Raw genomic sequence first — 17,372 nt, forward strand, 5'->3', positions numbered from 1 at the left:
AATCTGCATTAGAAAGACTTTCTATCATCAAGGCACTCAAACTGATGTCTGACAGGTTTAGTGTCTCCTTCTCTGATAACCAAATCATTTGTGCATCTCAGTGATTTCAGTTTCACGGGCTGTACTGAACGCACAAAATCCAGCTGACACGATGGATGTTTACTGGGGCGACCGTGGCTCAGGGGGTTGGGAATCGCATCTGTAACCGGAAGGTCGCTGGTTCGATCCCTGGGCTCTCTGTCCTGGTCATTGTGTCCTTGGGCAAGACACTTTACCCTACTGGTGTTGGCCAGAGGGGCCGATGGTGCGATATGGCAGCCTCGCTTCTGTCAGTCTGCCCCAGGGCAGCTGTGGCTACAACTGTAGCTGCCTCCACCAGTGTATGAATGTGAGAGTGAATGAATAGTGGTATTGTAAAGCGCTTTGGGTGCCTTGAAAAGCGCTATATAAATCCAATCCATTATTATTATTATTACTACTGTGACAACAAGCAGATACTGCGACAGTGCAGCCAAATCTCAAATCTAACCAGGAAATCATTTTTCTCTGGTTACCCTGCTGGAGTTATAACTTTCTGCTCGTACCTCTGTAGCCTCGGCTCTGAAAGCACACCGATATCTCCTGAAACAAACAGATATCACTTTTTTTTTTTTTTTTGCAATCCGAGTATGTGGTTATCTAAAATGTTTGAGGAATGCTGATCGGAATCTTGCTGAGGACATTCCTAGGCACATTTTCTTTTTGCTTTATATTTATTTTTATTTTGATAGGGATCTGCTTTTCATAACCCAATATTATTTTCCACAAAGGAATGTCTTTTAGGAACAGACAATGATTACATGTGAACTTCAACATTCAGAAAATATCAGCAGCTAAACTGAGTGGAACAGGTACAGCCCCATACTGTCAGACAGAAAAAACAATCTTGTGTCGCTTCTTTCCATCACATGATCATGGCATTTAAACATGACAATGCTTGTCGTACGAAGCCTTGTAGTTAATCACGCTTCTCCACAGAAGAATAGGCCTCTACACAAAAGAATAACTGAAACTGGAGGCTTGCCTTTTGCAACCGTGAGCCAAACCAACAGACTTCATCCTGTCTTTAATCTACAGCTGGTATTAAGGGAATGCCATGGCATTTTGAAACCTGGATACTAAGTTTTCAGCTTTGTTTGGTAACATAGTCAGCATTCCTCAGCTGAAATAAGTTCTTGGTAATGCGTGACAGGAAAACCTGATTAGCCAATAAGCAGGCAACTGTGGAAGACAACGGTAATGACACTAAATATGATGCTTATGGCTTCTTTGTTAAAAAACAAAACCTTTTTTCTCTGAATTTCAACAACAGGGAGCACAACTGATACAGTTACAAAAGGAGTGGGGAAAGATGGAGTTTCCTCCATGGATTTGTTTTCTTTGGCCAGGATTGAGTTACAGTTTCAATACCCCCCACTCCCATGATTGCCTCTCCTACTTGAAAAATGTGCATGTATTTCTTAATGATTAGTCACGCTACCCAGAAAGAGCAAGCAAGTTCACCTCATTGTGAGCCAGTGAGCGAGGCACACATCTAAAACGTTTAGCACTTAATGCCGTTCACCTTAATGCCTCAGTGAGTGATTGACTGGTTGATTTGCGTTTCACAAATTTCAAAGTGCAACAGGTGGTGATGACATACTTCTTCTATGTGTTTGTTTACCAGTGCAAGCACAAAGATCTTACCTGAAGCAGAACAGGTTTGTTAAACATTTTAAATTATTACCCATGTTTTGTTTTGTTGAGTTTTTTTTAAACACACCTTTTATCTGTAGGTGTGCTAATATTTCCTCTTCTGCCTTCATAGAGGAATGCAACGGGAATTTTAGCCCAGTGTAAATGTCACATCTGTTTCCTCAACACAGCCCACATCGAGCTTTTCCTCAGGGTGCTTTGAAACAAGTGGAACATAAAGTCTGCAAGCTTTTTTGGTTTTCATGGTTCTTTTTTTCTTTTTCTTTTTTTTTTTAAAGGGTGTCTCTACTTCTGTCAGAGGGGGTGAGACAGCCGTCAATACACATACAATACCATTTCAATCTCGAAAGGCTTCTCTTCTCTTCGCTCCCTCTCTCCTTTTATTTCAATGGGGGCCGGATAGTTTACCACACACAGCTCCTCTGGCTTTGTGCCTTTCTCATGGTAATTGCTGGGAGCCGAAAACAGAGTGCAGTGCCAGACACCCACTGCATGCTGAACTGTGCAGAATTGTGATGGCTGTCTATTCAGCAAAGTTCATACGTCATCGCTGGATTGTGAAGAATCAATTCCACCCAATCAATTCCAACTTTGTCATGTATGTCATGCCGTACTTCACGGTAAACAACTCAGGCCCACCTGTCCTCAAGTTTGAAGGTCTGCTGCTCTGTAATAATTAATCGTGTATTAATAAAAATAATAATGCGCTGCTTTTGTTAAACAAAATAAACATAAAACAGGCACCATTGTTTTTCCTGCTTTTACATTATGTAAGCATTGAATGGGGAACACCAAGCTCCAGTCTCCAAATATGTCTACCATTCATGTTGATCCAAATACGATGGACAAAATATTAGAAACACAAGCAGTTCACCACCACACTAAATCCTTGTTCAAGCGGGATCCTGAAGACGATTACAGACTTTTTCTTAAACAGATCTACAGAAAAGTTTCACGGACATGGTTTCAGTAGCTGTAGGCTGGTAAAGAGAACACACTGGTGCATTTAAACAACCAAAAAACAAACATAATTTAAAAGCTCTCAGTGTGTTCACAAGACAGAAATGAAAGGTGGGTCAAAGTGCACGACAGCGTTTTTTTTTGTTTTTTTGTTTGTTTTTTTAATGACCACAAATGTCCCCTGTGATAAAACAAAAAAAAAAACAGCAGAACAGGCACTTTGTGGTATTGAATTGTGGTGCTTTCTTCCAGAGCGCGCTTTGTCAACAACAACAACAACAACAACAGCACAGCTCCAGCAGATTTAGGCCAGGTTATAACAATCTGAACCTGGCCTAAATCTGCAGTATAATAATCTGTGTCGAGCAGGCCACGACCTCCGCTTGCGCGCGTGTGTGTGCAGGTGCTTGAACGTGCTGGCGGGGTGTCTATTTTCCAGGGGAGCGCGCGGGCAGCCACCGTGGGAACATGACCGCGGTTAGCGTGGTCGCTAAGACAGAGAGGCGAGGGTTACAGACAGCAACCCGCGGAGGTACAACACAGCGTCGGGTCCCAGCGCCGTCCATGAACTCACAGCTGACCGCTCCAGTGGTGGGAAACGGGGAAAATGAGCAAAACCGAGAAAACAAACGATCAACTTACTGTTATGGTAACTTCGTGCTTTTTCAATCGATACTTGAGGCTCTTCATCTTTTAAAGTTGTTGGTCTCCGGTGTTAAACTTTTCCCGCACTGGACAAGTTCATTAAAAAGTGCAAAAGCAATGCTGAAGGTAGTCGCAAAGTACGTTTAATCTGCGCCGTTTTCCTCACAGAGCAGGTTTCACCTGACGCCTAACCTCAAACTCCCGAAACTCCCGTCGCACTGCGACTGACAACCTGTGAGCCAATCAAACCAAACCAACCGCGTTCTGTTCACCTTCAATCCAATGGGCAGTTGCGGAGGGCGGGACTTCCTTGGAGAGTGGCCGCTGGGAATAGTTGGAGTCGTCCTGGGACAGAACCCGGCGTGACGTCAGGATTACCTGAAGAATGAAACACCTACAAACAGTTACCTGTAAACATCGATGTAAACTGAATTTAAAAAACAAAAACAACTATCTGCTGTTTAAACATCACAATATCCTCTAATCCCCCCTCCTCCCCAGAGTGCCCCGAAACATATTTTAATAATAACTGTGCGTTTACCTGTCATTGCCCTCATGTCAAAGTCCAACGTATTGTATCGAAATGTGCACTTAAACACCTCACAGATCTCACCAGTTTACCCGCGTATGAGCCTATTTGAAGGGTTGGTAACTTTATACCTTGCAAAGAAAAAAGGAAAACAGCAACAACAAAAGCATAAAGCATTTGTAAGAGTTTTGGTTTTTTTTGTTTTTTTTTTGCAAGTGCAACACCAGTGATGAAATCGATTTTCCTCTACAAGCTGTTATTTTGCCATTATTTGGAATAGGAATGTTTGGAATTGGAATGCTCTGAAGAGTCTTTAAACGACTCTTTTATGTTAAAGGTTTTTTTTAGATACACGACTGAGTTAATATAATATCAAATGTGTGTCACAAGAAAATTACTTTCTTAGGCCAAAGTTTACAGTGGTTGACTGATTAAATATTAAATTATTAAACAGCGAGGATATGTATCCAAATATAGTCAGTATAAGGTGTTCAATTAGCAGACTGCTCCCTGCTGTCTTCAGTTTACAGTCTGTTTTATGCTTCTTTTCTCTCTCCCTTTATTTCGCCTCATAAAAATATATCAAGTGCATTCAACTGTAAAATCTACAAAGAGGGAAAAACAATAGCAAATTGGGGGAAGGGAAAAGGCTGCCCTCTTGTGGTCACCCAGAGCAGGGTGATTAAGTGAATCAGCCAGTAAATAAACAGGCAAACTAACATAACAGCTGGTATATAGGCTTACTGTTACAATGCTACTCAATAACAGTTAACATCTATTAACAGGTCTCATGAATTATTCCCAAGAGGAGGATTTCCTGGTGTTCCTCTCATATTGTATTTTTCACTGTCCTTAAAGCTACCAAGACTTTATAAGACCGAGACTTTGATGCTGCGTGTCTCTTCCTTTGTCTACGTCCCCATGGCAACACCCTTACCACAGCCACGTTTCCTTGGAGAGCATTTCTCATCCACACATTTGGGTGTGTGCGCACCCGCGTGCAGTGACCTGGCATTAAACGTTTGACTGCAAATCACAGACTGAGGCAGGTGTCATGGTGTCAGCATTTGCTCGCTGTCAGGAATTTTTTACCTGCCACACCCACAGTGTGCCCGCATTCACAGCTCATGCGCAGATAAAAAATGGTAGTGTTTAATCCATATTTATATGCAGTATTTGTCATCAGTATCATAGGTGGATTAACCTGCAAGAGTCCTTGGAATGGAAGCAGTGTGTCCCTAACACGCTGCTCCTGTGGTTCCATCCTGACTCCAGATGTGCTGTGTACAACTATAATTAAACACAAAAATTTATACACATGCAACTTTTAAATGTAGTACAGACAAAAACGGTGCTTCAGGACCGAAGTGTACAATTCTGAGGATTTCTTACCCACTTTGACATACCTCAGCCTTTTCTCCCCGTTTCCCTTACTTAAGAATAACTTATTGACAGCCACCCTTCCACTGAGACCAGCAAATATTTTAAAGACACACTGCACAGCATGCACAGACTGCCAAGTGTTGGGCTGATAGCTCTTTGGGAATCACCTTGTTGGTGCAAAAATCCAATTTTGTGTCTGTCAAACTGTGAATTTTTTGGACTATTTCATAAAATCAACAAAATAAATGGGACAAAATGATGTGTTTTTAGGACAGACTGCTAGTAAATGTGGGACTCATTGAATGTTGGGACACAGAAGAATGTATTTTCATAGATACTGGGCATCATTTTATTTTATTGGGTTACTTATTGTTAACGTTTATTTACATCTTCATTATTCTGGACATATGTTTGAGTAGGTGAAGTATGATTCCCATGAGTGAAGCTCGCACAGGGAAGGGTTGGGGCAGCTTGGGCGTCCTTAGAGTTGGTCATAGAGGCCCTGATTCGTTTAGTGCACTGACAGCCTGCAGAGCGCAGCTCCGCTGACCTGAAGTGCCTGTGTTTCTGTGCAGACAAGTAAAAGCAACTTACAGACTCATATCTTGAAGTTTTTTTTGTCCACCCAAGTGTGCATCATAAAGTATCCAACAATACTTTAAAATAGGTTCTTTGTCTGTAGACAGCACTGGTTCACCCCTGACACTGAGTGACTCTATGCTTAAAGAAACAAACCTATCTCTTAGAATGGCCAGGTACAAGGACTGAACTGAAAATGAGTAAAAAAGCAGCCACTGCATAAAAAAAGACCTCCAAGAACCCTGAAGAACTATTGTTCAAAGGCACTCCAAAAAATGTAAAAAAGCAAAATATAAAGAAATGAGGGGTGGCTCAAGACATCTGCACAGCACTGTTTATGATATGTATATTTCTCTAACTCTCATACAACATTTTTCAGGGCACATTTTTTAGTCCACAGAACTCCATTTACTGACCAGTAAAAGTAATTTCAAATTACAAACACACACCAACATATATAGGAATCAGACTCCATGACTGGATCATGTTTAATAATTCCTTGGTAATTTTCCCATGCTGATGTGGGGATATGTATGTTGTAGTCTGTCATGTGGTGTCAAAATCTGGTTGTAGGCATTTTGGATGTTTTACATTTGCAGGATTAACACTGAAAACTGATTTGCACTTTAACAGTCAACACATGTAATTGAAAGATACTTTGACCCTGTGTCTCGTCAGGTGAATACTAAACCAAAACTTAGCAGGAGGATGGCTCTCTGTTTTCAATTTCATTTCCTGCTGCTGCTTTTAATTATAAGCGACATTTACAGCAAGATATGTCTTGAAAGGAGAGAGATAAAACCAAATAATTTACTTGATGTGAAAAAGAACGCACAGTAAACGAGCTGGATACTGTGTATAAACATATATTTTTTTTTTCTTTTTACAAACTGATACAAATACACAAGATACAGATACAAAAACATTAACTGCTGAACACTGACTGAGGACCAGCATTAAACTGCACCTCATTTGGCCGAAGAAACACCAATAAATACCCACATGCAACAAATATCTATCAGCTGGAATGCAAAAACACAGAAGAGCTGCTCTGTGGTAACGGACGATGAAGAACTACACTTTTATATGAAAAAAAAAAAAGGTACATGAAAAGGAAAAGGGGAAAAAAGAAAAGTGACTCAGTTAAAAAGGTTTCACAATTTTTTTTTCTTCTTAACCGTGACGAGCTCCTGAGACCCTGGCGGGGGAAGCAAATCAGTTCAAGTGAAAAATATCGCCAAAGACTGCGATCCAAAGGGTAGTCACGGATATTTCAGTTGTGGTCTGGGAGAGTGGGATGAGGTGTCTCAATAGGAAAGAGGTTTGCTGAGAGCTCTCACACAGCTTTGCGGTGGTACTCTGGGGGTGCGACCTCATAGTCGCTGGCACTGAAAAGGGTCGATGAATTCTTTACCAGGTACCTGAAGGAAACAAACAACTGACTGTCAGTGAGGAGGGAAGCAGGAACGCCTGGTGCAGAGTGTGTTGTTCAGCAGTCGTCAGGCTCATGCATTTACAAAATGACTGTTACAGTAAGATTAGATTGTGGCAGATGCTTTGCTGCCAAATTACAACTCTGAATAAAAGTCGAGTTTAGTTTGATTCTATATGTATGTAAACAAACTGGCAGAAAAAAAAACTTTATGGGAAAGTCATATTGAGAACTCAATGAGAATGTTTATGTTTTCTTATTCTTATAAAGAAAAAAAAACCTTTCCAAGCATCAAGGAAATGACTACGCTTTGGATCGGTGATGAAGGCTCAAAGCTAAATCACCAGTGTTTTACTTCAATAAGTCTACAAGTTATATAGGAAATGACAGCAGTGTCTGCATTTTTGTCTACCCTTCGTCTTCTCTATGCAAAACAGTCAGGATAAGAAACTGCAGTAAGATGGTGCATTTAAGAAATTAAAACCTCCATATGTACTTGTGTAGGGGGGAGATTTGTGGCTCAGCAGCAGGGGAGGGGTGGAGCAGTGTGTGGTGTCAGGGTGGGGTTTCGGCTGGTTCACCACTGCTCCCACTGCCCCCTGTGGTTCCCTCCATTGCACTGGGCAAGGGAAATGACCCCTCAGTCACTTTAATTTTAAAACTGTGTAATTTTAAAATATACAGTATATTCTGTGTATTTACTATCTCACTCTTATTGCCTGTTTATGCCCTGTCCTTATCTTCAACGTCATGCTGCTCTGTTGTATCTTAATTGCTCCTTGGGGATAAATAAAGTCTTTCTGATTCTGATTAATGGAGATCTTTCAGGCCAAAACAAAGGCATTTCGCTGGCCCGAGGAAGAGTGGGCACTTGTAATAACCTGTTGAGGTAGTGTGTGGGGATGCATTCACGACCTGTAGGAGCATGTAGTATCTGTGGGTTGTCCGATGCTGCCGTCTGGCAGGGCCCTCACAAGAAGGCCTTGTAATTCACTCTATGAGAGATTTCCCATCAGAGCAGTGTGTTGATGACACCCTAAGCTATCCATTGACCAAGTGATAAGAACTGATGGTCACATGGTGCGCCCTGACACAGTGCTGACCTACACACACTTTGTATTGACTAAGTATAAGCATTATCGAGTGAGTCGCACAGAGGAGGAACACAACCAGGTGCTGGTGCCAAAAAGCTGCCGAGAAACGATTTTCCAAGCGCCTCATTATAACCCCATGGCAGGGCATTTGGGATATGACAAAACTCTGGAGCGAATAATGGCCAGATTTTATTGGCTGGGTGGATTTGCACCCAATTTTCAGATAAGCTTTGGCTGGAGTTGCCAAATTTCATCATTCTTGCTTCCCTCCATTGTGATAACCATGACACACAGGCCCAGAGAGTGAATGTTGCTGCACTACAACAGCGGTTTGCAAATGTGTTCTTCCCCTGCCTGGCTGTACTTCACTCATAGAGCACCATTCTGAAACACGCCTTGGTATGAAGTCATGGCCCTACAGGTTAGGTGTGCATGGGTGCTTTATCCTGTCACACTCCTGTCCTTCAGCTGAAAAGACTTCTATATATAAAAAAGGAGTGTCTCCGCCCTGCAGGTCTTTTTTTGTTCAAGAGGGGAGAGGTCAGAATTACTTTCTCTCTCAATCATGTCTCTCACACAGCCCGAGGCCAACCATATAGACCGTACCATATCTGCAAGTCATGTTATGTCACCACTGTATCAGTTAGTGTAGATGTATCCGCAGTGCTGTTGACACATCAAAACAACTAAACATCACGCACAAGTGATCTAAGAGACCAATTTCAATTTGGATTCAGTCCCAAAGAACGGCACGGTACCTCAGTCTGTCATAACGCGCTGCAACGTGTACGGTTAGTCTCAAGAAAAATACTTTCCAGAGCAGAAAATCGATTTCATGGCTTATGTTTTGAGGAACTGCAACAAGCCTGGCTGCACTAATGTGAATGTGAATACAACATGACATTTGAGAATCGGCCAAACATGACATGGAGTGACTGGTGTTGTGCTGGGAGTTAAAAGCTTACTTGAGGAAATCTTGGAGGTAACTGAGCAACAGAGCCAGACTCTTCTCATCCAGGGGAGTGTAGGCCAGCATGGCTCCAATACGAACTGTTGGTGGAGGACAACATACAGCGTATGAGCAGCATTGCATACGGTAAATTTGGGGATTGAGGTAAGATTTCTATAACATCACCACAATCGAAAAATGTGACATAAAGAGGGGAGAAGCCTACTTTTCAAATAAACTGACTGGTGCTACAAACATCTAAATAAATAATACTTTAAATAAACTGCTTAAAAGAAAATCAGGGAATAAGGACCAAGTTGTAATGAGAGTATAGCATAAAGTCAGTTAAATGTGGGATTTTAATCTGGTTAGTTCAGTAGCAGAGGGGGTTGTCTGGTGCTTTGGTGTGAATGAAATTATCAACATGTGAGCTAGAGGGGCAACAATGAGACACCCCCCAAAACAGGAATGGTTTTACAGGTGGAGGCCTCTGACATTTTTCCAGACTGTTAGGAAAAAATAATAATAAAATGAAATTTCAGCTAATTTCAGTCACGTCTAACAATCCAGATGAGTCATCATAGTTGAAGTAGCCATAAAGCTATTTTGTGTACAATAACTAATACTTCAATCCTTTTACATTGGGACTTCTCTTCGAGCCTATTTAGCACTTTCATCCACGAATTTACAAAACTGCTTAAAAGGTGAACCAGAAATATTGAATTAACTGAACTGAAAGGAGCAGATATAAATTCTGCTGCGACATGTAAAAAGAAGCATGATGATTAGGAACACATACTTTTAATGGGCCTTGTGCCCGTGAAAAGCAAAAAAATGTTTCCAGCTTCAAATTTTGCCACTTTGTACTGCATTCCTACTATTTTTCTGTCTTTGGAAGTTCTGATCTGACTGGCAACTGCAATTTAAACTTGCACTGAGAGCAAAATCAACTTCTTTGAAGCAACGTTCATGCGGAGGAGCATCACTGCTAATGAGATCTGGGTCTTCAGGTAGGCCACTGAGACCAAACAGAGGTCTTCAGTAGAGTGAGACCACTTTTTTCTCTCCCTTTAGCTCAGCATTTATGGAGTTGTGCACCGTGTCCCCAGGTTTTTGTCCTCCCAGGTTAAAAGCCAACGAGGAGTTTAACCGTATCATCCTGTGGTTTTCAGTGTAAATGAAATTAACAGTGGGACGTGCCTTGTTACAGCAACACAATCTTGCTCTCACTTACTCTACCTAGCACATTCATTAGGCTCTCTGTGACTTTGTCTCCTTTTTCTAAAATGAAAATGAAGAGTTGTAAGGAAGAGGACTCCCTTACTGCATTTATTTATATTATATTATATGTATAGCACTTTGGAGCACACCTTTCACTTTATTAAAAGCACCTTATCAAGCACTTTATGAGCATTGCACTTTAAGCATGGATTTGCACACAAGCAGTTTAAATATTGACTATTTATTGGGAATTTTAAAATCAGTTGGTGGCCTTATTTCAGATCCTGCGCAGCTGCTCCTCGTCAAGGAATGTGGTGGTTGTCTGTCAGGAGAGAAGAATGGTGATTGAGATTGTGATTAAGGTTTACCAGTAAGGAAAACTAATGCAAATGTGTGTGTGAAATCTAGGGATAAAAGTGGTGCAAATAAGTGTTTGTAAGTTAATGATTACTCACCTTTCTTGCCTGTGTCTTCTTCAAGGTGTTTGGGCAAATGTTTCCCCGGGGGTCCAGACACCATTTAAAGGTTCCAGGAGAGACCATGGGTAAAGAGTGTGGTGAATCTTTTTGTGCTTGGGTTTCTGGGTTTTTATAATATTGGGTTTGGTGTAACATTAAAGTGTGAAATATTTATTAATATGTAAATGTGAAAATGTATTTATGTATTCTTATTGATATATTGTATACTGTGGGGGAAGGTTGGGATTTAAGAATTTACCTGAGAGTGGAATAATGGTTAAGTCTGTGACAGCTGAACATATTTAAGGCTGCCAGTTGTCATTAGAGCGTGGATTTTTTTGTGCTGTGAAGAAGCTTGACAAGTTAATTGTTGTAAGGAGAGCTGTATAGGAAATAAATGCATTCTTGTTCCACTACTCTTGCCTTGGTCCATCTCACTGTGTTTCCAGCCGCTAAGGTCCGCCCTGTTACAAGAGTTATCATTTCATCATGGAGCAGGACTTTCGAACACAAACAGTCTGAGATGCCCAAACAAGCATCTGTGAAGCAAACAGCGACCAAATTTATTTAAGATTTTTTTTCTGTTTTTTTCTTGTTACCAAGTGCGAACTTGATTACGCTTCATATAGTTTACAGTGCATCCAGAAAGTATTCACAGTCCTTCACTTGTTCCACACATTGTCATTTTACAACCTTGTTCCAAAATGGATTACATTTTTTTTTTCAATACTGAATAATGACAAAGTTAAAAAAAAAACAGTCTGCAAACTTGCATGACATTCAAAACTGAGCTCAGCCGCATCCTGTTTCCACTGATCATCTGTTCAAATGTTTCTACAGCTTGAATGTCCACCTGTGGTAAACTCAGTTCACTGGACATGATTTGGAAAGAAACATAGCTGTCGATATAAGGTCTCATAGTTGCAGGTCATGTCAGAGCACAAACTAAGCCATGAAGTCCAAGTAAGTGTCTGTAGACCTTGGAGACAGGATTGTACTGAGGCACAGGTCTGGGGAAGGGTACAGAAAAACTGAAGCAGCACTGAAGCTTCCACTGAGCACCATTGGCCTTCCTCATCTCTAGAACTGGCCTCATGACGAACCTGAGCAATTGGGAAAGAAGAGCCTTAGTCATGGAGGTGACTGAGAACATTCATCTCCCAACAGGACAATGACTATAACCACACAGCCAAGATATCAAAAGAGTGGCTTTATTCTTGGATTTCCTTGAGTGGCCCAGCCAGAGCCCAGACTTTCACACCGCTGAACACCCCTAGAGATCTAAAAATGGCTGTGGAGTGATCCTCTCCATCCAACCAGATGGAGAGGTACAGCAAAGAAAAGTGGGAGAAGCCCCTGCCAAAGGTGCTTCAAAAAAGTATTGAACAAATACGTAAAAACGTGTGCAAATGTTATATTTTCAATAAATTTGCAAGAATTTTAAAGCAAACTGTTTTCACTTTGTCAATATGGGATACTGTGTGTAGAATTGTGAGGTGAAAATGAATTTAATCCATTTAGGAAAAAGGCTGTAACATCACAAAATGTGGAACAATTGATGTGCTGTGAACACTTTCCGGATACACTGTCTATGTTTCACGTGTTCCTACCAAACAGACGCAGCAGGTGCGGTGCTCCATACACCTGAGACATTGGCACATCCGCGTGTTCGGCCAGGATCTCGGCGTACTGCGGCCTCTCAAACTTGTAAAGCAGCTGAGTGCCCAGCATGACGTTGAAGTACTCCCGGATCCCTGCCACCACTTCACTCACAGCATATTCCCTAAGCGAACGGAGAAGAGAAAAGTCACGTATTTGGAGAGATAACTGGAGACAGCAGAGGTCAGCTCTCTATAGAACAGTCAATAGTACAGTTTTGAACAGTTGCATGAGAGAAATCACTGGGCTTACTTCTTCTCAAAGTTGTTTTTGTTGCGCTGTGATGCAGCAAATGTGAGAAAGCACACAAGTACTATTATAAGAAGACTGGTAACAGCAACTGCCACCCCAATAACTGGCTACAGACTATTAAAAAAAAGAAAAAAAGACTACAAAAACTTACTTATTCTGGTGTATTTTTATTTTGATGCAAAAAGGCAGCATGCTGTGATATTTAAAGAAGTACTCAGATAAAGGATGCCTAAAAAAAAGCTTTAAAAAAGAGCCTAAAAAATGAGTTAGCGCCCAGTTTCCACAATTCTGAGAGAGGGAAAAAATTGAGTCGTGTATCCAAAATAATTAAAAGAATTCCTGTGGTTTAAAAGCACTGTTTGACTTACTGTGAAGGCTATAATGCACAAAATGCACAACTTACAGTTTTAGTGAGATCAGTGGTGTTGTGCCCTTAAAAATATAGTTCAGCTAATGGTATATGTGTTAGTAAGTGTTTACAAGTATCTCTATTAAAAGCAAATTTGTAAAGTGGAAGGAATTTAAGTCTTATGTGGTTGACAGATGCTGTGCCGCTGAACATTTTCATCACAGGATATCAGTGCTTCCTCACGCCTCCATTATTCTGAGAACGTCAGGATGTTTACTCTTACTTATTGTCCGAGTTTCCTTTTGATTTCTTGTAGTTTGCATAGTCCTCCAAGATGGTCTCTACATTCTTCTTAGCTGGCAGATGAAATAACTAAGCAACAGAAATGTTACACAAGCATTTCCATCAATAAAAACATCCAGACATCAACTCATTTCAAACTCAACTGTAACATTTACTCTCAGTCCTACATTGCAGAGCATCCTGTGCATGTTCTGACTTTGAAATGAGAAGAACAAATGAGCATGCTCCAGATAGTGATTCTGGCTGAAGCGCTCTCTTCAGACCTGTCCATTAGAAACTGCAGTTTAGGATGTGAGCGGTAGCCAGAGGTCCAGCTGTCATTAGCAGTGTTGCTTCACTATATCACGTATTGGGTGGGTCAGTTTGACCCAAGATTTTGGGATCCATTGTGCAATCAGAGACAAACGAGCACAAGTGGTCCAGAACCTGACATTTCTAGCCATCGCATTTCCATAAATATATGGATAAATATGAAGGAAACAAGTGAAACCTGCTGTGATTTTATTTTCACCTGTTTCTGTCGGGTAATGAGGTCCCAGTCATCCACCAGCCAGGGTTTCAACTCCTCTGGGATCTTCACCTTCACTTCCACACGGTTGGTGAACATCTCCTCCTGGATACACACACACACACTATATGACCTTGCTGCTTTTAAAAGTTTTTGTGTATTTGTGATAGCAAGTGTGGGTTTTACACCCACGGGGTAGACTGGTTCACTCATGCAGGAATAACTGACTCTTTGAACAATTTCACAAGCTTATTGAAGAAATGATACAGGACCAGGATGTTTTGTACTGCCTTGAGTGTGGACCTTCCCCCCCCCCCCCCCCCAACATCTCAGTATTTTCCTCATTCTGCTCACACCTCAAGAAAGAAGCTCAGTTGTTATTCTTATAAAAAGTCCAGTTCCAATACATGATGATACATACACTCTCCACTGTGGGATCAACCCGAGCCCTCTTCTTTCGTGGCCCCTGGGGCATCTCGCCGCTGCTGGTACCTTCACCTGGCCCTGGGGCTAAAAGAAAAGGACAGCTTAAATAATACACAGAAATAAAAGGTGAATATGTTTATTAATAAGTCTCAGATCGCATCAGACTCCATAAATACAACAGTACTTGAACCTCATGAAGCCACAACACCAAAGATCTTTACTATAAGAACAAAAAATATTCTGGAAGAAAGCTACAAAATTCAATAAACATTTTGTACAAATATTTGACTTACTCTTCTGTTTTGCCTTTTTCACTTTCCTACAATGCAAAAAAAGACATCATGATTGTTCTTATGATTTGACACATATACCTCAAGTTGTCTTAATGTAATTCATTGCTTTGACTACATGCGAGCATATAGCACTTTAATAAATAATATCATCAAGGTTGCATCACAAGAACTGAGTTATTAAATGAATTATTACAGGAGGGAAAAGAAGCTGGACACTCACAGATCAACATTTTTCTGCTGCACAGCAGCAATCTTCTTGCTTGGTGCTAAGCCCCTCATCTTTCCCTCAACATAATGATCCCTGCAGAAAAAAATCAAGAGAGAGCACAATTATAGAAATGTATCTAAATTACTTTTACTGACCACCGTTGAGTTGTAGTGATGTATCACACCGTGGTGATGCAGACACGGCCTTGCTGTTTGATTGGGGGTGGGGGGGTATTTTAGAAATACACTGTCTGCAGCACTGACTTAACTGTTTCCAAAGTGGCCTCACAGTGTAGCGGTTTACAAATAAGTTAAAGATCCCTGGGTCGATTCTGGGAGGAGACACAAATCACCAAGGGCATCTGGCATTTAAAAAACTGCTAACATGCATAGCTACCTGCTGTGTAGCCTGTTTACAAAACACTCTGTTCCATTTGCAGACAGTGGTGTGTGATGTGGAGTCAGACAGTGTTCTCGTGGCACGTTGCTCAATAAGTTGTACAATCTCTTCTGGAAAAGTAAAAACCACCCCGCCGTTTTCCCCTATCAACATAACTTTATGTGTTAAATATGTCTAATATTACGTATCATGTATATCATATGGCAGAACTGACAGTAAAGTTCATGTTAATCACAAAAACACATATCTAATGATATCTGAGATTTCTGAAAATATCTGAAAAACAGAATAAAGAACGTTCAGCCTTTACTTAAAGGACTTTTCTGCTGCTCTTGTGTACAGAGAACAATACTGGTGCTACCTACACATTCAGTCTCACACTGACGTTTCCTCATTTGCACCATAACATACACAGACTAGAATAATCCATATAAGCTTCATAAGAATCCATGTACACACTATATTTATATACACTGACAGTAACAACTATACAACTGTATGTAAGCTTTAATATAGCTTGTGTAATTCATATTTATACTTTGATATTTCATACTTATTTTAACATATGCATCTCATATTCTTATAGCTCTCCATTTTATCTTATTTTTGATTCATTCTTGTTCACGGGAAAACAAAAATGACCTGTAAATACTACGGAACTCGCAATAAAGCTGATTTTAACATTAAGATATCACAAAAACAGTATAGTGAAAATCTGATTATATACGTATGTATCCACACAAAAATACTGATCAATATATTGATATAGCATTTACTTATTTACTTTACCTCCCAAGAATCTGTAATTGGATGCGATTGGGCAGACCATATTGTGTAATGTCAACTCTAAAAGCTACAAATTCTAAATTTATCCAGTCATGCCCAAAACAGAGCACAAACGGCCCCCTACTTTTCTTCTCGCTGCTTTTCTTTGACAGAAACTCTAAAAAGCTGACTGGACATTAGGAAGAACCGAAAACTCACAAAAACACTTCTTGGTCATGTCTGTGTGGGAAGAGGTTAACTCACTGATTGGCCTTTTGAAGCTCTTTTTGTTTGGCAAGGTTGCTGTCCACATATTTGAGAACTCTGCTTTCAGGAACCCATTCATCCCAGCTGCAAAGGAAGAAAAAACCCATCACAGATTCTCAAACGTCATCACAGTGTTATAATTCCTATCCAAATAGACGCACAGAGAGAAATGTCAGCCTATATTCAACTCAAGCTGCTCACTTTTTGTTCCATCCGCTGTAATGAATGAAGTATTTAATCTGCTTATCCTTTACGTTGATCTTGACACACTGTAAAAGCGAGAAAACACACAGGCCTTGGATCAGTTTATTTTTAACTGGGAATAAATGAGTAATAAGACCCTCATAAAGTATCGGGACAAACCTTTGCTTCATAGAGCAATGGCCCGTGAAAGCACAGGACTCTTTCACCTACGAGGAGGGGAAAACTAATGTCAAAAGCACGTTATGATGTTCATTACACCCACAACTAATGTAATCAAACGAGCCGCTAACGCAGAGCATGAACAGCAAAGCTAGCTAACAGTTAGCCTTCCGTTAGCGTCTGTAAAGCTTGAGCTAGCTTTATTGTATGCGCTTCATTGCGATGTTACGTCAACGTAAGCTATGTTTTCATTGATATCTGAGCTTTATAAAGCCTCTTTCGCCTTCCCTAGGGATCACTATCGTCGAGCTGCAGCTGCAAGAACAACAACAACAAACCCGCCCCCTTCCAGCCGCTAACTGGGCATCATCGGTGCTTTTTTTCCCCCCTACCGACCTTCTTGAAATTTCGGTTTAGGGTCCTGTTTTGGCGCCATTCACGGAGTCAACTGTTCGGACCTCTGAATGATTAAATTCTTGCATTGCCAGAGTCCATTTCTTCCAGGCACAAACACCTCCGACATTGGAGCCAAAGCCAGGGGAAGCCGAGAATGGCCTGCCTGCTGCGGGTCACCTGACCACCGTCAAGCCCCTGGG

General features: G+C 41.0%; 2 protein-coding genes and 1 long non-coding RNA gene across 4 annotated transcripts in view; all 3 read right to left on the minus strand.

The window, feature by feature from the left end:
- The window catches only part of uacab (uveal autoantigen with coiled-coil domains and ankyrin repeats b), a 38,993-nt gene extending 35,410 nt beyond the window's left edge, over positions 1-3,583 (minus strand). The window contains exon 1 of the mRNA XM_026163098.1: positions 3,337-3,583. Coding sequence (XP_026018883.1) covers positions 3,337-3,384 — 48 coding nt within the window. The 5' untranslated portion in view covers positions 3,385-3,583. The remainder of the gene's footprint in view (positions 1-3,336) is intronic.
- Positions 3,584-6,288: 2,705 nt separating this feature from the next.
- Positions 6,289-17,372, minus strand: LOC113019408 (mortality factor 4-like protein 1). 2 transcript variants are annotated; one of them, XM_026163128.1, is made up of 12 exons: positions 17,173-17,370; positions 16,777-16,823; positions 16,615-16,682; positions 16,411-16,497; positions 14,995-15,075; positions 14,775-14,800; positions 14,477-14,565; positions 14,059-14,160; positions 13,528-13,616; positions 12,595-12,767; positions 9,322-9,406; positions 6,289-7,251 (listed from the first exon to the last, which is right to left on the minus strand). In XM_026163128.1, exons 1-12 carry the CDS (start codon positions 17,210-17,212, stop codon positions 7,167-7,169), a joined length of 972 nt encoding a protein of 323 aa, XP_026018913.1. In that variant the 5' UTR covers positions 17,213-17,370; the 3' UTR covers positions 6,289-7,166. The 2 variants fall into 2 exon arrangements, with proteins under 2 accessions (XP_026018913.1, XP_026018921.1); XM_026163136.1 differs by lacking the exons at positions 6,289-7,251; positions 9,322-9,406 and adding an exon at positions 11,317-12,087 and having other exon boundaries at positions 17,173-17,372.
- On the minus strand, positions 10,752-11,012 carry LOC113019421 (uncharacterized). The gene is made up of 2 exons (XR_003272011.1): positions 10,982-11,012; positions 10,752-10,848 (listed from the first exon to the last, which is right to left on the minus strand). It is a non-coding gene; the product is annotated as an uncharacterized LOC113019421 (long non-coding RNA).

Source organism: Astatotilapia calliptera, chromosome 1 (genome assembly GCF_900246225.1).
Source record: "Astatotilapia calliptera chromosome 1, fAstCal1.2, whole genome shotgun sequence".
Taxonomy (NCBI): domain Eukaryota; kingdom Metazoa; phylum Chordata; class Actinopteri; order Cichliformes; family Cichlidae; genus Astatotilapia; species Astatotilapia calliptera.

Bases quoted from the DNA above. Each gene is read 5' to 3' on its own strand.
- LOC113019408 (XM_026163128.1), bottom strand. From the start codon at position 17,212: ATGGCGCCAAAACAGGACCCTAAACCGAAATTTCAAGAAG. The intron at 16,683-16,776 runs GTTTGTCCCGAT...TCGCTTTTACAG, and splicing joins CATTGCTCTATGAAGCAAAG to TGTGTCAAGATCAACGTAAA. The intron at 9,407-12,594 runs GTAGGAACACGT...CTCCACCAACAG, and splicing joins GCACCTGCTGCGTCTGTTTG to TTCGTATTGGAGCCATGCTG.